General features: G+C 49.2%; 1 protein-coding gene across 1 annotated transcript in view; it reads left to right on the forward strand.

Annotated features, from left to right (window-relative positions):
* Nucleotides 1-919: 919 nt before the first annotated feature.
* The window catches only part of LOC142792083 (uncharacterized), a 181,919-nt gene continuing 159,900 nt past the window's right edge, over nt 920-22,938 (forward strand). Inside the window, exon 1 of the mRNA XM_075885594.1 lies at nt 920-1,630. Within this exon, the coding sequence (XP_075741709.1) occupies nt 920-1,630 (711 nt within the window). The remainder of the gene's footprint in view (nt 1,631-22,938) is intronic.

Genomic DNA, 22,938 nt, shown 5'->3' on the forward strand with positions numbered 1-22,938 from the left:
ATATCAAACAAGGCCCTTCGTAACCTTGATGACGATTCAATTGAAACCCTGAAGGATATGATCAATGCAGCATGGAAAGAAGGCAGGGTGCCAGAGCAGTGGAAGCTGGCCAGGACGATCCTTATTCCTAAGCCAGGAAAGCCCCCTAACTTGGACAACATGAGACCAATATCCTTGACATCATGTCAAGGCAAGGTTGCAGAACATGCCATACTGCACAGGATAAACAAGTACTTAGAAGATAACGACATATATACACACAATATGGTTGGATTCAGGGCAGGGCTATCCAAACAAGATGCATTGAATGTTATCAAACACTAGGTCATCGACAACAAAACCAGAGACGTGAGAGCCATTCTGTGCCTAGATGTAGAAAAAGCGTTTGACAACATCCACCACTCATTAATACTCGAAGCAATTTCCAAGCTTGGTCTGGGAAAATCCTTCTATGGCTAAGTATGGTCCTTTCTTACAGATCGGAAAGCCGTGATGAAGATTGCAGATATCGAAACCGCAGCAATCGAACTAGAAGCAAGGGGCACGCCGCAAGAGGCAGTGATTTCACCATTGCTGTTCAACAATGCCATGATTGGACTGTCAATGAAATTATCGAGCATTGAAGGATTGAAGCACAGCATCTACGCAGATGACATTTGTTGTGACGTCAGTCGCGGGGTTTGTATGCATGCTCTCAAGCGACTGCCAGTTGCGCATGCGCCGAGAGATAGCGTGTGTACATATACTATCTGGAGGGTGTTATTCTGTTTTTGTACTGGTTGTGTTGAGGCTGGCAGTGTGCGCCTCAGTAATAAAGATGTGATACCATGTGCCCGGTGTCGGGATATAACAACTGGCGACGAGGATGGGATCCGCCGCAGGCTTCTAGGAATCCCACTCTAACCAGCTTGAACTGAGTATGGCGACCATTGTCGGTAAGTTACCCGAGTTCCAACAAGAGGACGGTAACTTCGAGGTATACCTGAAGCGGTTCGAAGTATTTGCCGCGGCCAATGACATCGCGGAAGACAAGAAGCTTCCAATCTTTCTCACGGCTATAGGTGAGAAGGCCTACGTCACGCTTCGGAGCTTGCTGCTGCCTAAAACACCAGCTAAGACGTCATTCACGGAAGTTGTTGACGTTCTGAAGAAGCATTACGCTCCCAAGCGCTCCGTGGTCACCGAAAGGTATCGTTTTCACCAGCGAAAGCAAGAGCCGCCCGAGACTGTCGCAGACTTTATAGTCGAATTGAAGGAACTCGTGGCAACATGCGAATTCGGTGCCTTTTTGACCGAAGCATTGCGTGACCGGCTCGTCGCTGGAATACGTACCGAGGGAGTACGGTGCAGGCTATTGGCAATGCCAGACGAGGAAGTAACGTGGGAACGCACATGCAGCGTAGCCATGGCCATGGAAGCGGCAACACAAGACACGAAAGAAATGCTGCAAACTAGTTCTAAAGGAGCAGCTGTAGAAACGGAGGACATCTACTGGCAACGGAAAATCTCACAACCGAGTAAAGCACCTTCGAGGGAAGCGCCGACGCAGTTCAGCTGGGACAAGGAAAATGGGGCAGCGAAAGAACAAACGAAAAGAATGTGTCGTCGTTGCGGAGGACAGCATTCACCCGTGAGTTGCCGATTTCTGAACAGTACCTGTTATAGGTGTACAAAAAGGGGTCATGTTGCTAAAATGTGCAAATCTAAGCTTGTAAATAGAGTAAAGAGCGAAGAATGCGAGAAAGAAAATACTAACGAACTGCTATCTCTGTTTAATACGAACCACAAAGAAGGTATGCCCGCCATTGTAATCAAGGTTTGCATAAATGATAAAGTGATACCCATGGAACTTGACACGGGCGCAGCGGTGTCAATAATGTCGGAAACAGAGTGTGCTAAACACTTCCCAAACGCCTCTTGCAGGCAAGCAAATGTCAAACTAGCCACGTACAATGGCACGACGGTCCCTACTGTTGGTATTATGGATGTAAAGTTGCAATACCAAGACCAGTGTTTCGAACTGCCACTTGTCATAGCGAAAGAAACGCAGGGTGCTAGAATGCCCACGTTGTTTGGCCGAGATTGGCTTTCTAAAATCAAAATAAATTGGCAGGAAGGATTTTCAGTAAATGTGGTGGCTAAGGAGGCATTGCTTGCTGAGAAATTTCCCGAAGTGTTTGGCGCGGGTTTTGGTACAATTAAGGGATTCGAATGCAGCATTGAATTGAAGGATGACGCGCGCCCTGTCTTTATGAAAGCGCGACCAGTGCCATACGCTTTGCGCGAGCGCGTTGAACAAGAATTGGTCAAGCTAGAAAAAGCTGGAGTCATATATAAGGTCAGACATAGTCTATGGGAAACGCCTCTTGTGATTGTTCCAAAAAAGAACACTCAAGAACTGAGATTATGTGGCGACTATCGCGTCACAGTAAACCCAGCCATCAAGGTCGATCAGTATCCCTTGCCACTTCCTGAAGACATATTCGCAAATCTTCACGGTGGAACTGTGTTTTCTATCATAGACCTCTCAAAAGCGTACTTGCAACTCGAACTAAACAAACAAGCGCAGGAACTGCTCACTATTAACACCCACCTAGGTCTGTTTAGATTCCGCCGCTTGCCGTATGACGTAGCGTGCGCACCAGCTATTTTCCAGGTGGTCATGGACCAGATACTGCGTAATCTGCCTGGAACCGCGTGCTACATTGATGATGTAGTCATCGCTGGTGAGAACGACGGCCAGTGTTATGAAAGGGTGGAGCAAGTTCTTCAACGCCTAAGTAAACACGGCGTAAAAGTGAACGCAAGGAAATGCAGCTTCTTTCAGCAACGCGTCACATACTTGGGACACGAGATTGACAAGCACGACTTACACCCAACCGCGGAAAAAGTTGAAGCTATCAGAAAAGCGCCAAGGCCCACTAACGTGAGTCAGGTGAAGGCCTTTTTAGGTTTGATTAATTACTACGGAAAATTTTTGCCAAATTTAGCATCGATCTTGGAACCACTGCACAACTTGTTGCGAAAAGAAACTACATGGCACTGGTCACGCGAATGTAATGAAGCATTCGAAAGATGCAAAGAACTGTTGACTGATAAGACTGTGTTGCAGTTGTATCACGTAAAAAAAGAAATCTGGATCACATGTGATGCTTCTGATTACGGGTTAGGGGCTGTGCTATCGCACTTGGTGAACGGTGAGGAAAAGCCGGTTTCTTTTGCTTCGCGGTAATTATCAGCGGCCGAACGTAACTATGGGCAGATTGAGAAAGAAGCACTTAGTATTGTGTTTGCTGTAGAAAAAATTTCATAAGTACCTTTACGGACGGCCCTTTAACATAATAACAGATCACCAACCTTTGACAATTTTGTTTGACCCTAAACGGCAGGGCAGTGCAGTAGCCACGGCACGAGTGCATCGTTGGCTGACATTTTTGGCCGACTACACCTATAGAATCAAACACTGCAACACAGGATAGATAACTTCCTGTTTTGTTATCGAACCACACCTCACACTTTCACGGGAAGAACCCCTGCTGAATTATTTGTGAGAAGGAAGCTGCGGACCCGATTGTCGCTGCTGCGCCCGGACGTAACAAATCAGATGAGAGCTAAGACCGCAGAAATAAAAAAGTCTGCTGACAGGCTCCGAGGTTCACCTCGAGTGTTTGCTGTTGGTGATCGTGTACTGGTGCGTTCTGTGCGTGGGCAACTTGTGAACTGGTGGCCTGGAGAAGTGACGTGTGTGAAATCTTCTTCGACGTATTTAGTGTAAGTGCGAAACAAAGTGCGGTTTGTGCTCGCGGACCATTTGCGACAATCGGACATCGAACCGACGGCACAACAGGACCCACCACCGGAAGTGGAACTACCACATGCATCGGACATCACAAATGCTACATCGACGACCAACCAAAGCTCAGATTCGTCGTCACCCACGAGACTCTCACTTCCCGAAAATCGTGAGCAGCCGGTTCCCTTACGACGTAGCACAAGGCAACGGCGCCCACCTGAGCGCCTGACTTATGATAGTTTCTAAAATTGTGCGTGAAGGAAGTTTTGTAACGTCAGTCGCGGGGTTTGTATGCATGCTCTCAAGCTACTGCCAGTTGCGCATGCGCCGAGAGATAGCGTGTGTACACATACTGTCCACAGTATCTGGAGGGTGTTATTCTGTTTTTGTACTGGTTGTGTTGAGGCTGGCAGTGTGCGCCTCAGTAATAAAGATGTGATACCATGTGCCCGGTGTCGGGATATAACATTACCATCTGGTGCACAGGTGGAAGCGAGGGGTAGATTGAGAGCGCTCTGCAAGACGCGATTGACACCGTAGGAGAGCACCTTCGTCCTTCTGGGCTCAAGTGCTCCTCGAGTAAGTCAGAACGTTTACTGTATCGGACTGCACGCCGGGGACCGAAGCCCAGGGGATGGAAGCCGTTAAATCGGATAGACATCCACCTCCGTACAAATCAAGGAGATGCCATCCAGAGGGTCGACTTCATCAAAGTCCTGGGTATGCTGATAGTCTAGCGGCGCCAACAGCAAATCTATAGCCAAGTTAACTTAGAAAACAGACAGTGCGGTGCACCTCATACGCAGAGTGGCCAACAAAAGAAATGGGATCAAGGAAGACAACCTCATCAGGTTGATGCATGCGTTTGTTCTAAGCCACTTCACGTACGAGGCAGCAATGCACAACTGGTCAAGAGCAGAGTCCGAGACACTGAATGTGCTCCTCAGGAAAGTTATCAAGAAGGTCCTGGGCCTATCCATACATACCAGCACCGAGCGTCTGCTTGAGCTTGGCATTCACAACACGCTCAAAGAAATAGCAGAAGCCCAAGAGAGAGCACAGTTTGCAAGGTTATCTACAACAAGGTCGGGCGGAATGATCCTGCAGGAGCTGGGCCAAAACCCAATGGAAATCAGACGCAATTACAATGATATCCCCGACAACATCAGGAAAATATCACGGTGTCTCCTATACCAAGAAACATGCATCCAGAACACAACGTCGGAAGAAGAGTAGCGAGGGCCAGGACTATACTTCGTCAAGTCTTAAACGAGGAATGAGGGGTCGTATTTGTTGACGCGGCTTCCTACGCCAATGGGAAAGCGTTTGTGGCAGTGGTGGTCGATGGGGCTGGCAGTGTCGTCTACTCAGCGATGGCCAGGACAAAATACCCAATCACTGCGGAACAAGTGGCCATCGCCTTAGCACTCAAGATGGATAACATTGAAGTCGTCTACAGCGATTCCATGGCAGAACTATGGCCCTTCGCAAAGGGGACGGTCTCAGAACAAACGCCGAGAATTCTACAAGGCAAGAACATAACGCATCATCTTCTGAGTTGGTTCCCGTCTCATCTTGGACAAATCAACGACTCCCCTCCCAATCTCAATGAAGCAGCACACGAGGTGGCGCGAGAACTCTCCAACCGCGCCTCCCCGGGGATGCGTTCTACCGGTGAAGGGGATAACCGGGAAATTCTTACAATCATTACAAATTCTTACAAAGCTCACTAAACATTTCTACCTGTCTAGAAGGATTTTTCCTCCACCTCACAAAAATCTAATCCGGCCCCAAGCACTTACATTAAGGCTTTTGCAAACGTGGATGTAACCTACTTTGAAAATGTTGCACATCATGTACCCTGACCTATACCCAAGTAATCTTTGTCCACATTGTGGGGAAATAGCTTCATTACAACACATGCTCTGGCAGTGCACCAAATTCGCTCATATATCGAACATCACCTCTGCCAGATGTGAGGCGGCAATCCGCAGCTCGTCCTTGGCAGATCAGCTCTGGGCTGTTCACCAAGCCCGCGAGGCGGCTGGGCAGCTTGGCATCTCAGTCCTCAGGTGGGAGCGGCCCGCAACCCAGTGATCTGTGTTTTGGAGGACCAAATAAAAGTTTATCTAATCCAATCGCCTCCACTGTACGCTCGAGGCACTCTAACGCAGCGCCTCCGGAATACCATCTACCGATTTTCTTGCGCAAAACAGCAAATAAATGTTTTGTTCACTCTCTTCACGCGCAAGATTATCGTATTTCGACGATATTTGCAGATTACATGAGATATGGGGCCATTTTTTGTTGTTGTTGTGGTCCACCAATGTTATTTTAGAATATACGGGATATTTCTGTGGAGTGGTTTGAAAACGCTGGCTTAACCGCCGCCCCCTTCCCCCCTATTCATAAACGCTCCTTGATTTGAACGTGACTTGAAACTGCCTTCAGTTCAGTGCGTTTGAAACGCGTCTCTGCGCAGTGCTGCCTTGACACCACGTAAAACAGCGCATTCGAAACGCATTTGTGCTGCATTGAAGTCGGTGGCAAATCAAGTCTAGCAGCATTTCTGAAAATGGGGATTAGACGTTGTAGAACAGATGGGCACAATGAGTGCGCGAACGCGTAGGAGCGTACCTTTGGTTTGCGCGGCTGTCGTCTACTCAATGCGATGACCACGGGGACACGAACGCATGCAAAACGCAGGCAAAACGCAGGCACATTAGCCCCGCATCTCGTTGAAATTAAGTAGAAAAAATTGGCAGATCCCACGTACAGTGAGAATCGATGATATGCGAAGCACAAAACAGAAAGGTTGATTTGCCGCTTTAAAATCAGCACAACGATAGGAGGTGGAGTTAAATGAGGCCGTACATGTCTTCCAGGTCTTGATTATAATGTTTTGATGTGTCGTTTACCTTGGTCATCTATTCACGTCACGTGATATCAAATTTGGTATATGTAGAGCTAGCGAAATGGCCGTGAGCACGCTATGAACGTGGCATGTTGTCATGTTCTTAAATGGCACGCGTGTCAGCATTATCATGTTTGCACCAGCCATATACTTTCGTCATCCATTGACTTCACGTAAAAACGAATTCGGTCTATGTGGTGCTAGCAAAACGGCAGCGAGCGTATCTTGAAGCGCCCAATATTCTCCAATGTAGCGATGACGCACGCTGGGCACAGCGATGCTACGTTATCAAACCGCGAGCACTCTATAGTCTGACCCCAGACGCGACGAGTGTGACCAGCGTCCGTCGGTGCGGCCCGACGGCAACCGACCCGAAATGCGACATGCTGCATTTCGCGCCGATGCGTTACCCAGACGCCACTGCGTATCCCTCTTTTTGTGACGGAGGGACGCCGGACGCGCAGAAACGCACAAGCGTCAAAGCAACGCAGCGCGGCACGCGCCTGCGAGTACATGGCAGGACTGCTGCCTAGCATGGCAACGCCGGCGTGACGTGCCGAAATGAACGCCGGCGAGCACGCTCACCACGTCACGTCGAAATGTATTGGCGCCTTCACTGTGGCATGTAGTCATGGGCTCACATGACACGCATCTCATGGTGATCATGTTTTCACCATGCAGTCACATACGTGACACATCCATTGGCGTCACGTAATACCAAATTTGGCATATGTAAACCTAGCGAAATGGCAGCGAGCCCATCATGAGTATGGCATGTAGTCACGTTACATTGAGCGCATGTCGTGATTATTACGCTTGGATTAGTCAATTACCTTTGTCGTCCGTTCGCGTCGCATAATACTGAATTTGGTGCTTGTGAAGCTAGCGAAACGGCCGCGAGCTCTTTATGAGCGTAGCTTGTAGTCATGTTGTTATATGGCACGCATCTCATGTTTATCATGTTTGCACCAGTATCATACCTTCGTCATCCATTCACGTCACGCAATACCCAATGCGGTATAAGTGAAGCTAGCGAGACGGCCACCAGTGCATCATGAGCGTGGAATGTAGTAATGTTGTTACATGACGCGCATCTTGAGATTATCATATGTGCACCAGTCATATACCTTCGTCATCCATTCAAGCACCGCAATACCAAATTTAGTACATGTGACGACAGCGACACTGCCGTCAGCGCATCATGATCGTGGCATGTAGTCGTGCTGTTACATGCCACGCATGTCATAAATTTCATGTTGGGGTGTGTAGCTTGTGTTCGCCATGCAATCATGTCATACCATACCAGTTTTGCAACATGCCATGAGACCGATACCACCGCAAGAGCTGCAGGACCATGAAATTCAAATCATGCACTAATGACAAATATGTCATGCTTTTCATGGTATGACTAGTCAAACATGTTCTTCACACAGTCCTGTTATGCCATACCAAGTTTGGGATCGAAACAGCCAGGAGAGCTGAAAGTCGTAGGTGGCTGGATAGATAGATAGATAGATAGATAGACAGATAGATAGATAGATAGATAGATAGATAGATAGATAGATAGATAGATAGATAGATAGATAGATAGATAGATAGATAGATAGATAGATAGATACGCTCAATGTCACCGAAGCTCGCTAAGAAATGCTTCGCATTTAAAAGTGGAAAAAAAGACGCGCACCTTTCCTTATCGCATCTCATTATTTGTCTCAAGTTTTAGTAATATCTTCATGCAACAAAGTACATAAACTACGCATGTCATGTAAGTAAATTTCGCCATGTTACGTGCCACTGTTGGCAACGTCAGGGTAAAGTCTTCTGCGTAGGGGACCAACGTCACTGCACTGGCGTGTACGTAGGGCCACTCATTCGTGCACGTCATGCCCTCATTCTCTGGGCTCGCTCCAGCGACAGGAGGGGGCAGCAGTGTTCATTTTGAAATTTGACCAATTTCCGCGGTGTGTAGCATTGCGAATTTTGGCAGTCGTTACCTTAAGCGCCCCATCTACGCATTGGGCTTGTCAGCTCAATTTTTTTATTTATATTTGGCGGAACATGGGAAGGTAGGCTACGTTAGAGCCAGTTATCTCAACACCATAACAGTAATGCACAATATAAACACACAAAAAGGCAAAATTAGAAATAAAGTAAGAAAAATATAATCAAAGGCTATATGTACAATACTATATATTTTTTAGGGCATATAATGCATTTTTCAAATCTGCTGAGGGGCCCTTTAACAGCTTTCGCTGTAAATATGTTTCGATGTGTATTGACGCCGGTGCGATGCTTCTGTTTACTGCAAGCATCCGCGCACCAGCTTGCAAACAGTCTCGCCACATATTACCACCCCTTTTCGGTATCTCTGCGTTTCCGTGTATGCAAATCATGCAATAATAATAATAATAATAATAATAATAATAATAATGCTATAGGCCAGCGCAGCACACATTTCTACACGAGCTGTGGGCTGACTGAACTGTTTGTGTGATGAACTTTTGTACAAGATGAGCCATTGAGAGAGAGATACAATGGACTTTTGAAAGCATTGGTACGGGTTGCCAGCGAAAACAGGTGATCCCACGTAACCAAGGCGGCGCCTCTATGAATCGCTACGCCAAGGATGCTAAGTTGTATTTTAGCATTATTGCACTTTAGCTTAACCAATATAAACATTATTAGTGTAAACACGCACTCTTAGAAAAAAAGGCGTGCTTATTCACTATCTAAATACTAACTTTTTAACTGTCACAAAGAGCACTAACGTCCAAGTAAAAGAGGGTAGTAAAATGCTGATTAGTTTAACTTGCTAGCTTGAAAAATAGCTCGTGAATAGTGCAGACTCGAATGATTAATACATTATTGAATTTTTAGGTAACAGGCATTCATATGTGAATGTACATTTCCACATCAAGCTTATTCAATTACAGAAATATATATAGGATAATGATCGAAGTGCGATAGTGTAGATTAATTAGTGGCCACTAATAGCTATATGTAATTACCATGCTAAGAACGCATCGAAGCACCATAGAGGCATGAATGAATCACAGACGAGGACATACACGCAACGTGCACATAGAATATCAAGACTTAGCCGGTATCGTATACTGTAGCAGTCGTTAAAACATTACTTATGCGAAAAACTTTGAAATAGTACTAGTAGTAGTACTAGTAGTAGTAGTACTAGTAGTAGTAGTGTATAGCAACCATATATTTTAGAAAATAATCGATGTTTTGACTACATCAACGTCCACCCTTCTATATATGTGCGCCATCACTTAGCATGAACGTTTTATTCCAAAGTAATAAAAGAATCGACAAAATTAAGATTGTTCTGAATTGCTCGTAAAAGTGTCGCGATTACTGCAACATATAAGGCGGCGTTTAAGAGACATCTAGCAGTGTATGTGGTTTAGTAGTTGCCTGGTAATGGAGACCAACAACGCATTCTCGGTGAGTAACCGCAAACGTTTCAAACTTTACAGTAGCTCCTGGCTATAGTAAGGAGATGCCGCGAAAGTGGTAGAAGATGCTCGAAAGACAAAAGTGCATGCGTTGACCTGTTTACTATTTTTAAAGATTTTGTTGACCATGCAAATATTATAGGTACCAGGAGATCGGCCCTCATTAGAACTATTATGTGTGGTTGTACTGCATGATATAGGTCACCAAGCTACTATTCCTTGACCATGGTAACGTGTCCAGCGTAGTTTTGCAATTCTTATGCATCTGAAACCAGCTTTATGTTGTTACAATCATTTTTATTTTCACCATGATAAAGCTATCAAGATATATCTTTCCTACGATATATCTTTATGATTGTAGAAATGCAATTCACCTGCCTGGCCAAACCCAGTGTTGGAATCGGCTAAGTTTTTCTTCTCATTCCGAGAAATTGAAATGAATGAAATTATGGCAAGTCGCCATTCCCTGGAATGGAATCGGAATGAAATGGAGGTGGCCATTCCACAACACTGCAGTGCACGCACGATTCACGGTTCACCGATAAAACCCTACGAGACTTCGCCCCACTCATCAACAATCACTCCGTGTATATTGCCACGTTCCATTTCCCAAGTTTTTGTTATCGTCCCAAAACACCACACGATTCTTAGCGCAAACTGCGCCTGCAGTTTTCTAGAAGGTTCCGGACTGTAGTAGATCATTTCGATAAGATCACGCCCACTGTGCGAACGGTACAGATTGTTCTGGAAGCTACGCCACCGCCAGCGATAACGCTAGAACATTCGACGGCAAGAGTATAAATGCCGACGCGCTTCGCCGCTTGTCAGTTGTTGATCGAAGGCCGACGCTCCGTTCGCCGCTATCGGTCCGAGACTGCTATCTGTGCGAGACTGATGCTGTAATTGGACTTTCCGTTTACCGGGCACAAGTTCGCCCAAATAAACAGTTAAACCCCAACACGAAGTCTCCTGTCTTCGGCCACGTCACGACCTCGTGACATCTGGTGGAGGTGCTGGGTCGTTCATGTACCGGACGCCCCCGTCAAGCCGGGAACCCAGCCCACGTCGCGGAGAAGACACCGACGCCAACCAGGAGCAGCGAACAAGCCGCCGACAGCAAGGGCTACCACCGGAGTACGGGCTTCTAGAAGACAAAGCGCGGAAGACCAAGGCCATGACTGCGACTGCAGCGACAATGACAACCGCCGCATCCAAGCCCACGATGGTCATGCATCAACCCAGGGAACCACCAATTTTCCATGGGTCATCGTTCGAAGACCCGGAGACCTGACTGGAAACATACGACCGTGTGGCCGCCCTCAACCACTGGGACAACGAAGAAAAGCTCCGTCGTGTGTACTTCTACCTGGAAGACACCGCAAGGACCTGGCTAGAGAATCATGAGTCCACGCTCCGAACGTGGGATGTCTTCTGCGGCGCATTTCTGCAAACGTTCGCGAGCGTCGCTCGCAAAGAAAGGGCCGCTGCTCAACTAGAGACCCGGGTTCAGCTTCCAAATGAGAAGGTTAGAACTTTCACAGAGGAGATGACCCGCCTATTTCGTCACGCTGACCCAGACATGCCTGAGGAGAAGAAAGTTCGTTTCCTCATGCGAGGGGTCAAACAGGAGCTCTTCGCAGGACTAATGATAAATCCACCAAACACCGTCCAAGAATTTGTATCCGAGGCGACCACCATCGAAAAAACCCTTGACATGCGCACCAGACAGTATAATTGTCGCCTGATTCCAGAATGCGCTGCTGCTCAAACCAGTGACTCTGAAAACCTGCGTGAAACGATCCGAGCGATCGTGCGGGAAGAGCTGCGCAAACTGTTGCCTTCGGCGCACCCTCAAGTGGATTCGATCGCCGACATTGTGCGAGAAGAAGTTCGGCAATCGCTTCAAGTTCCCCACGCACCGCTGCCCGATCCGGAAGCTATGAGCTACGCCGCTGCACTGCGCCACAACGCTCCTCCCCGTCCACGCCAAAACGCCGCCCCATCGCACTTCCGTCGACAGACGCCACCGCCGCCACCACCCCCACCGACGTCATACCGTTCGTCAGCGGCCCAGCGCAGTGCACCGAGAAAGACTGACGTCTGGCGCACCCCTGACCATCGCCCGCTCTGCTTCCACTGCGGCGAGGCCGGACACACATACCGCCATTGCCAGTACCGACAGATGGGACTGCGTGGCTTCGCCGTCAATGCACCGCGTCCACAGCCTGGAGAACGACCACGTGACATCACCGACTACCTGACAGGAACTCGGTGGACACCACGAAGCCCTTCGCGTTCCCCGTCGCCCAGCCGCCGCACGTCACCGCACCACCGGCAGTACTCTGGCCCAACGCGGGGCCGGTCTCCTAGCCCGTATCCGGGAAACTAAGGGCAGGAACCGGTGGAGGTGCGGTTGCTGTGCGACGAACTACCGAAGATCCTCCGACGACGACGACGCCGCGACGGAGCTTTCCGAACACAACGCCAAACAGGCAAAGCCCTGACGGTGAAAGCTCACTTACCGAAGGTGGCCTGACGACGCAACATGGAAGCAGCGGAACAAGCCGACGCAGCCGTGACCCGACGCCACGCCCTAACTGTAATGCGAGACGGCGAACTAGCGACCTCGACGTTCTTATCGACGGCCACAGTGTGACCGCTCTCGTCGATACTGGAGCCGACTATTCTGTCATCAGTGGGTCGTTCGCCGCGAAGTTAAAGAAAGTTAGGACACCTTGGAAAGGCCCTGAAATCCGCACAGCCGGATATCATCTCGTAACGCCTGCAGGAATCTGCACAGCGAGAGTCACCATTAACGGCCGTATTTATCCTACAGACTTCGTAGTCCTACAGCGTTGCTCGAGAGATGTCATCCTTGGCATGGCCTTCTTATGCCTCCATGGTGCTGTCATCAACCTAAAAACAAAGTCGATAACGTTATCCACAGAAGAAGCACTACCGCCGCGCACGCCGTCAGGACACCATGCCTTAAATGTGCTGGAAGAACAAGTCACCATTCCGCCTCGCTCAAGCGTCATTATTTCAGTCGGCGCTCCTAAATCACCTGACTTGAAAGGCGTCGTTGAAGGCAGTCAGCATCTGTTGGTCACCCGAAATATTTGCGTCGCAAGAGGAATTGCAGAGCTGCGGGGAGGCAAAGCAACGGTTATGCTCACGAATTTCAGCAATGAGTACAAACATGTGAACAAAGGAACAACGGTCGCATACATCGAAGAAATTGTCGAAGCCACCAGTGCTTTCGCCCTCGCCGATTCTGCGGAACCTGCTCAGAGGAACCAAGCCCCTCCTATAGCTTTCGACGTCAATCCCAGACTTCCGAACGATAAGCAAGAACACCTCAAGGCCCTGCTCCTGCAATACGAAGATTGCTTTTCGTCGTCATCGAAAATTCGGCAGACCCCAATCACGAAACATCGCATCATAACCGAAGAAAATGCCAGACCACTCCATCAGAGTCCGTACAGGGTTTCGACGCGAGAACGTGAGGCCATGAAGAGACAAGTTGATGAATTGCTGTGGGACGACATTATCCAGCCGTCCAAGAGTCCATGGGCATCCCCCGTGGTGTTAGTGAAGGAAAAGGATAGGACCTTACGTTTCTGCGTCGATTATCGCCGCCTGAACAAAATCACGAGAAAGGACGTGTATCCTCTCCCACGAATAGACGACGCACTTGATCGGCTCCATAACGCCAAGTACTTTTCGTCAATGGACCTCAAGACTGGCTATTGGCAAATCGAAGTCGACGAAAGAGACCGAGAGGAGACGGCGTTTATAACACCAGACGGCCTCTTCGAGTTTAAGGTGATGCCCTTCGGCCTTTGCTCAGCGCCTGCAACTTTTCAACGCGTTATGGATACAGTACTGGCAGGATTGAAGTGGCAGACTTGCCTTGTGTACTTGGACGACGTCTTCGTGTTTTCCTCGAGTTTCGACGAGCATCTTCGGCGCCTTGAAGCTGTACTTCAAGCCATCAAGACTTCCGGACTCACACTGAAGCCAGAAAAGTGCAGATTTGCGTATGAGGAGCTCTTGTTCCTCGGGCACGTTATCAGCAAGTCTGGAGTTCGTCCCGATCCACGGAAAACAGCCACCATCGCCGAATTCCCGCCGCCCACTGACAAGAAAGCAGTGCGCCGATTTCTGGGCCTGTGTGCCTATTATCGGCGGTTCGCGAAAAACTTCGCCCGCATCGCCGATCCTCTCACTAACCTTACCAAGGCCGACGTGGAGTTTAAGTGGGAAACGCCGCAGGAACACGCTTTCCAGGAGCTAAAACATCGCCTCCAGACGCCTGCATTACTTGCCCATTTCGACGGATTCGCCGAGACAGAAATACATACTGACGCAAGCAGCGTAGCTCTTGGCGCTGTTCTTGTGCAGAGGGCTGATGGACTTGAAAGGGTTATTAGTTACGCCAGCCGATCGCTATCCAAAGCAAAAGGAAAATATTCCACAACAGAAAAGGAGTGCCTCGCCATCATCTGGGCTACGTCGAAATTTCGCCCCTACCTCTATGGCAGGCCCTTCAAAGTTGTGAGCGACCACCACGCATTGTGTTGGCTAGCCACCTTGAAGGACCCTTCAGGTCGCCTCGCACGATGAAGCCTGAGACTTCAAGAATATGACATTACTGTCATTTACAAGTCTGGCAAAAAACACTCCGACGCCGACTGTCTCTCTCGTGCGCCTGTCGACCAACCGCTACCTGACGACCCGGATGACGACTACTTCTTAGGAACAATAACTACCGATGACATCGCTGAACGACAGATGGCTGACCCGGAACTTAAGGCCCTAATAGAATACCTCGAAGGCAGGACCGCCGAAGTCCTGAAGGTATTCAAGCGCGCACTTGCTTCGTTCTTTCTACGGAACGGTCTTCTACAAAGGAAAAACTTTTCACCGCTTCGAGCTAAGTACCTCCTTGTGGTGCCTTCAGCTCTGCGACCAGAACTCCTGCAGGCCCTGCACGACGATCCGACGGCAGGGCACCTCGGTGTTTCTCGCACGCTCGCGAGGATACAAGAAAGGTACTACTGGCCACGTCTTCCCACCGACGTCACCCGTTATGTGAGAACATGCCGGGACTGTCAGGGACGCAAGACACTGCCGACAAGGACAGCGGGACTTCTGCAGCCAATTGATCCATCTTGCCGACCTTTCCAGCAGATTGGTATGGACCTACTGGGGCCGTTCCCGACGTCGGCTTTCGGAAACAAGTGAATCGTGGTAGCTACCGACTACCTCACCCGCTACGCCGAAACAAAAGCCCTGCCAAAAGGCAGTGCATCCGAGGTAGCTAAGTTCTTCGTCGAAAATATCGTCCTACGTCACGGCGCCCCGGAGGTCCTTATCACCGACAAAGGAACGGCATTCACTGCCGACTTAACTCAAGCGATCTTGGCATACAGCCAAACAAACCACCGCCGGACGACAGCGTACCACCCACAGACCAACGGCCTCACCGAACGGCTTAACAAGACGATCGCCGACATGCTGTCAATGTACGTCGATGTCGAACACAAGACGTGGGACGCCCTTCTTCCGTATGTGACCTTCGCATACAACACAGTGGTACAGGAGACGACGCAGATATCTCCATACAAATCGGTCTACGGAAGGAGCCCGGCAACGACGCTCGATGCCATGTTACCCAACGTCACCGACGAAGAAAACCTCGATGTGAGCGAGTACCTTCAACGAGCCGAAGAAGCCCGACAACTTGCGTGTCTCCGTATCAAGAATCAACAGACGACCGACAGCCACCGTTACAACCTTCGACGACGCTTCGTGGAATACGAGCCCGGTGATCGTGTTTGGGTGTGGACGCCGATACGCCGACGTGGACTAAGTGAAAAGCTTCTGCGACGGTACTTCGGACCGTACAAGGTGGTTCGACGTCTCGGCCCACTTGATTACGAGGTTGTCCCCGACGGCATCACGAACTCTCAACGACGCCGATCGCGACCTGAAGTCGTCCATGTCGCGCGCCTCAAGCCGTTTCATGCGCGTTAACAAACTGAACCAGTGTTTTTTTTGTATTATTGTATCAGAATTTATTCATTGTACTTTCTTGCATTATTATTGTACTTTCATCTTTAGTTAAAGCATCGGGACGATGCCTTTTTCAGAGGGGGGCAATGCCACGTTCCATTTCCCATGTTTTTGTTATCGTCCCAAAACACCACACGATTCTTAGCGCAAACCGCGCCTGCAGTTTTCTAGAAGGTTCCGGACTGTAGTAGATCACTTCGATAAGATCACGCCCACTGTGCGAACGGTACAGATTGTTCTGGAAGCTACGCCACCGCCAGCGATAACGCTAGAACATTCGACGGCAAGAGTATAAATGCCGACGCGCTTCGCCGCTTGTCAGTTGTTGATCGAAGGCCGACGCTCCGTTCGCCGCTATCAGTCCGAGACTGCTATCTGTGCGAGACTGCTGCTGTAATTGGACTTTCCGTTTACCGGGCACAGGTTACAGTTAAACCCCAAATAAACAGTTAAACCCCAACACGAAGTCTCCTGTCTTCGGCCACGTCACGACCTCGTGACAATATGCTGTAATTCTTCCGCAGGCATGTGTTTAGAAAAAGTGCTGAACTGTTTAGAGTACTCGGCGATCTACATTGGTTAATGATTTAGATTACTTGGTACTCTACTATGACGACGCATTGCAGTTGAATGGCCCATCATGTGTGTTTAGAAAAAGTGTTTAAAGAATTAGAGTAATCGGTACCCTAAAATGGCAAAACTGAAAGCCATCCCGTGGTCCTCATAGCCATTATTGAAATCAGTTTAGAAAAATTCATCGCCAGAAACGTCAGCAACACTTCAACAGAACATTTTTTTAGACTTACAATAACGATGATGAGAAAACATACTTCATTTCCATGAACATGAATATGATATGACGTGGAAAGAACACGTACAGTGTCAATTTTTTTGAAAGGGAACACAGGGACACGTGGCCTGCGCACTCCAGTGGCAAGCCACGTCTCGTTGTGGCAGTAGGTTAAGTGGCAGTGGAAGCGGATTAAGCGGGAGCGATAGCAACCACATAAAAGCCCCGTGATCAAGTAGTTTTAAACCATATTCTTTTCTCGCGTCATCTCGCGGCGAGCAAAACAAAACGTCAGTGCTGGCGTGGAACCACTGGCAAGATTGCAACCCCTTCCACCTTCAAGGCTCTCGCGTAATCGCCTTGAAGAGAGAGGGGGTTGCAATCTTGCCGCTAGTTCGAAATCAGCAACGAATGGTTGTTTTGGTCGCCGCAAGATGACGTTCAAAAGACTGGCTGCTCTCGCTCCCGCTTGAACCCGCTGCCAGCAGCCGCAGGAATGCGAAAGCCACTCGCTCACGTGCACCCCGCAACACTCAACCCGCTGCCAGCAGCCGCGGGAATGCGATGGCCACTCGCTCACGTGCACCCCGCAACACTCATCCTATACACAATGAGAGACGTCGTCGAGCAACGGCGACGGCTCTACCGAAGCAACTGGGAAACGGTGGCGTAAAGGCAAGTTTCGCTGACACTTCAGCATAACGAGAGGGCAAAAAGTTCGCAGCGGTGGTCGTGGACCAGACGGGCTCGACTACGAACTGTGCCACGGTACGCACAGCGAACCCCCAGGAGGCCTAACAAGTGGCCATCGCACTCGCTCTGCTAAATGGTCGGTGCGAAGAGGTGTACAGTGACTACAAATCTGCAGTCAGAGCCTTTCGAAAGGGCCGCATATCAACACAGGCAGCCAGGATCTTGAACAGCTCCACCAGCGATACGATTGTCCCTCGCACAATACATTGGTTCCCCGCGCATGTCGGCTCCGTAAACGGCGTTGCACTGAACCTGAACGAGTCGGCCCACATAGCAGCGCGCGCGCTCACTGATCGCACTGCTCTCGACCTGGGTGACGGCTCCAGTGCCGACGACGTAGGACATAAGGACACACCTACTACACACAACGAGATTACGAAGTATTACTACATGGAGATTGGGCATTCCCAATGCCACACTCAAAACTCAATAGAGCACAGAGCGTCTCGTTGCGCTTACTTCGAATTCATTCGTACCTGTCGTTAGCATACCTAAATGCAATTTATCCTCACAAATTCCCCGATGCTGCCTGCGCCACTTGCGGGCAGACTGCTACATTAGCACACATGCTCTGGGAGTACGGGTCGCTTGGCAAACCCGAGTGGGATGCGCTTCTGCACAGCCCGGAACTTCAGGACCAAATCCATGCCGTCCAATGTGCCCGCGACTGGGCCGTTAGGCTAGACCTGCCAGTCCCCACGTGGTAGTAGCCGGGTGACGCGTGGCAACCTCAGCATCTGCACTGGAGCATAATAAAGTTGTTCTCACTCCCTCACTCGCTCACGTGCTCTCTTTCATAAAAATTGACACTGTACACTTGATGGTTCACACAATTACAGCCAACCGAAAATGTGTCACAAAAGGACGCAAGGTAAACAAGAGGCACAAATTAAGCATAAATATGTGCATTTTGCATATTTACATGGTGGCATGTCATTTCTGCCATCGCGTTGACACATCAGCCTACCGATTCCAGGCCGGCTAAAAGACAAGTTTCACTCGTGCCTTACAGATTGACACAAAAGAACAAGACCAGTGTCGAAGGAATTCCTCTTCACCGAGAAACAAGAGCTCCTCTCACAAAACAGCCAGCAGCTCCAAGTACAATCAGCCTATGATCGGGAAGAGCGCGCGGCGACCCGCTGCAACCACCTCAGAGCGATTGTACCAGAGGCAGGAAGAACCAGCAACAATGAGAAGACAAGCGAAGAGGCCTCAAGAACAACGCCCAGAGTAAACGAAGCTATTTACTCTGAGGCAGCGGAATCCAACATGTACGACTCTCCAAGAAACACGAGCAATGACACAATGCCTCAGAAATTGGTGATTTGTTTCCTAAAGGGTGCAGTTCGGGCATGTTGTTGACTGGATCATGCTCCACATTTCGAGGTGGTCGAGAGTGGGAAGCATACCCCATCCCTGGCGCCGCATCAAGTCTCGAGGTGTTCAGAGAGAAAAGAAGCCGTTATTGTGCTCGAAGACACCCGACTAGGGCGAGCACTGGGGGCTGGGGGAACCAACGGAAGCAACAAAGCAGCAATTGTCTCAACTATATGGTTGTTCAACACATCTATGCCAGGAGAGGTCGACTGGACATGGCGAAAAAAATGCAACAGTTGTTGCATAAAACGAAAGAAGTGTTAATGACTGTGGCCTCTGTTAGGGTGAGAATTAGGCATCAAATGCCGAAGTTGGGTATCTCGAACGTAGTATGCAAGTGCTCGTGTGGGAGATACCTCCACTTGCACTACGCGCAAAAGGAAATGCTGTGCCAGCAGCCGACAGCGCATGGGCACTGAAGAGAAAGCAAAGCCTCCCTGAGAACGCTGCTCTCCTAGTGCCGCACGAGAAACCAACTCAGTGCCGCCTGACCACAAAAACAGCAGATCCCACGTGCAGTGGAATCAATGATATGCGATGCACGAGTGAGGAAGATTGATATGTCACTTGAAAATCAGCACAAGGTTACGACACGGAGGTTAATTACACCGTACATTAGTTCCATGTCATGATTATCATGTTTGGACATTTCATATACAGTATTCGTCCATTCACGTAACGCAATATCAAATTCGATATTTGTGGAACTATTCAAACGGCCGCGGGCACACTATGAGCGTAGCATGTAGTCATGCTTTACATGATGTGCATATCATGATGATCATGTTTGGGCAAGCGATTTACAGGCGTCCATTCACGTCACGTAATACCAAATTTGGTATAAGTGGAGTTAGGGAAACGGCCGTGATCGCGCTATGCGTGTAGCATGCATTCATGCTTTACATGACACGTATATCTGGACCTGTCACTTACCTTTATCGTCCATTCACGCCCCTAATACCGAATTGGGTATATGTTAAGCTAGTGAAGTGGCACCGAGCGCATCATCAATGGCTTAATATACTCCGACATAACGTTGACGCGCGCGCATGCTGGGCGCAGTGACGCCATGCTAATAAACGCGAGCTCTCTCCGCCGTGCCGGTAACCGCCATGGTGCGCCGGTTACCGGCACGGCATAGCGTCTATGACGCGAAATGCGGCAAGCTGCATTTCGCGCCGACGTCGTTATCCAGACAGCAAATCGTCTTCCTCTTCTCGTGATGGAGGGGCGCCGGGCGCACTCAAACGCGCACGCGTCAAAGCAACGCAGCGCGGCGTGTGCCTGAAAGTACAAGATAGGCAGATCGGAGCCTGGCGTGGTATACCAGGCGTGACGCGACGAAACGAACACCGGCGCGCACGCGTGCTCGGTCACGTCGAAGTTATTGGAGCCTTGGGTGTGGCATGTAGTCATGTTCTTACATGACACGCTGTCACAGGTCTCGTTAATTAGGGAGGCGATCGCCGGGCTAATTCCAAGGGCCGAAGTATCAGCCCCCTAACCGCACCACGAAAGCGTGGACAATATAGAAGTGGTTCTTTTTGGCGCGCCAGCGGACGCCGGCTGTGGCCCAAAGAACAAGTAAGAGCCGAAAGTTGATTAACAAACAAAATTATATTCTCAATAATGGCAGATTGAAAACAATACACAAGAATGCACACTCCACAATAGTTGCATACAATATGTCACCAATCTAACAACGTACTACACAGTACAATCAGCCACACTCGAAACCACGGACACAGACAACAATACGCACTACAATGCAGTCGCATCCATTGAAAAACCAAGACACTTAAAGACTAAAGAGATAGAAAACCTATTCAGTCCGAAGTTCTTGGAACAAAAGTCGGGATGATACTCTTCCGAGAATCACTCACTCATAGTCCAGCGTTGTTGTCGTTCCGCTGCCCCTGAAGTTTCTCTTTCAGGACACCTCGCCGAAGTTTCTCTTCCGGGAAACCTCGCGTCTTCAATTGACCACTCTCCACGCTTCAAACTTCTTCGCCGGAAACACGTCAGCTTCACACACGCAGCTGTTGCCACGCGTCTTCGCTCGATAGCGGTAAACACACACACTCTTGCCTGTAGCTCGAGTCGTCACCCCTCAGGTGGAAATCATCTTCTTCTCCTGCTTTGTCTCTACGGACAAAACCTTCGCCGACTACACGGCGGTATACACTACGCGCTCTGGCGCTAACTTCCGTCTTCTCCTGATCTCTCATCTCGGCTGCTCGATCTATACCCTCCGCGCGAGATTCCAGAAAGTTCTCATCATTTCGTCGGCTCGGTGCGCAGCGAAGGCTGGCGGATAGCGCGAGACTGTACGAGGGCCGTCCCCGACAGATGACTCCACCCGGCATAACACGCCCCTTTCCATCTAGAAATTTCGAGTGCTTGCTCGGCCGCCAATGTGGGGTGAGGAGGTTCGTCGGCGAAGCCACGCTTCTGAGGGGAGAAGCGCGCGCCCGGGGAGCCTTGGATGTTTGTTTTCTTTTTTTTTTATCGTTGACCTCACGGCGTCACTCCGGCGTTTCGTCGCGAGGACTTGGCGGCGCGCTCTTTTTGAGCGCTCGTTCTGTGACACACGCATCTCATGATTATGATGTTTTCACCAGTCACATACCTTCGTCATCTATTCACGTGACGTAGGTTGGCATATGTGAAGGTAGCGAAACGGCCGCGAGCACATTATGAGTGTGGCATGTAGTCATGTTGTTACATGGCACGCACGTAATCATTCTTACGTTATTGTCTGTCACTTGTGTTCATCATGCATTCATGTCATATCATACAAGTATTGCGATATGTCACGTGAACGAAGCCACCGCGAGAGCAGCAAAGACATGTAGTGTGAATCATGACATTCATGTTATATATTTCGTGATTTGCATGTATGACTAGTCAGTTATGCGCGTCATACAGTAATGTTACGTCATAACAATTTTGGTATAGATCCTATCTTCGTAACGGGCAGGAGAGCTAAAGCTCGTAGGCGGTTAGTAAGATAGATAGATAGATAGATAGATAGATAGATAGATAGATAGATAGATAGATAGATAGATAGATAGATAGATAGATAGATAGATAGATAGATAGATAGATAGATAGATAGATAGATAGATAGATAGAAAGATAGATAGATAGATAGATAGATAGATAGATAGATAGATAGATAGATAGATAGATAGATAGATAGATAGATAGATAGATAGATATGAGTATTATCCCCCCGACCGCGGAGCGACGGCCATGCATTTGCGACGCCGCGCCACATAGTGTACAACGGCAACTGAAATGGTTTTCGTCAAGACAGCCTCCTGCAAGAGATGGCGGTGACAGCGTGAATGACCTTCTGTTCGCAGGATGAGCATGGCGAGGGGGCAGTGCATCCGGCAATGCATCCGGCAGTGCGAGCGTGTGTGGGCCAGCACAAAGCGGCCCCATCATCTCAAGGATGAGACAAACTGGCACTAGAGGGGAAGTGTGGTTGCTATGGCCCGGCCAAAGACGTTGCTTAGGGTGCGTGCGGGTGGCACAGTCGGAAGTGATGTGTGTGTGCTAGTTGGAAAGAGAAGTTTAGGCCTGTTCCCTCATTTAAGAATGAGGGGAAAACGACTCTTGATAACGAAGGGCAATCCGCTCCTGAGCAAGACTTCGACGAGATCGTCACGATGTACGACGACATCATCTAGATGTTCGCCTTGTGGCGAGAAATTCTCGCTTGTAAATATGTAGAATAAGTCAGAGAAGAGTG

The sequence above is a fragment of the Rhipicephalus microplus genome, chromosome 2 (assembly GCF_043290135.1).
Source record: "Rhipicephalus microplus isolate Deutch F79 chromosome 2, USDA_Rmic, whole genome shotgun sequence".
Lineage (NCBI taxonomy): Eukaryota > Metazoa > Arthropoda > Arachnida > Ixodida > Ixodidae > Rhipicephalus > Rhipicephalus microplus.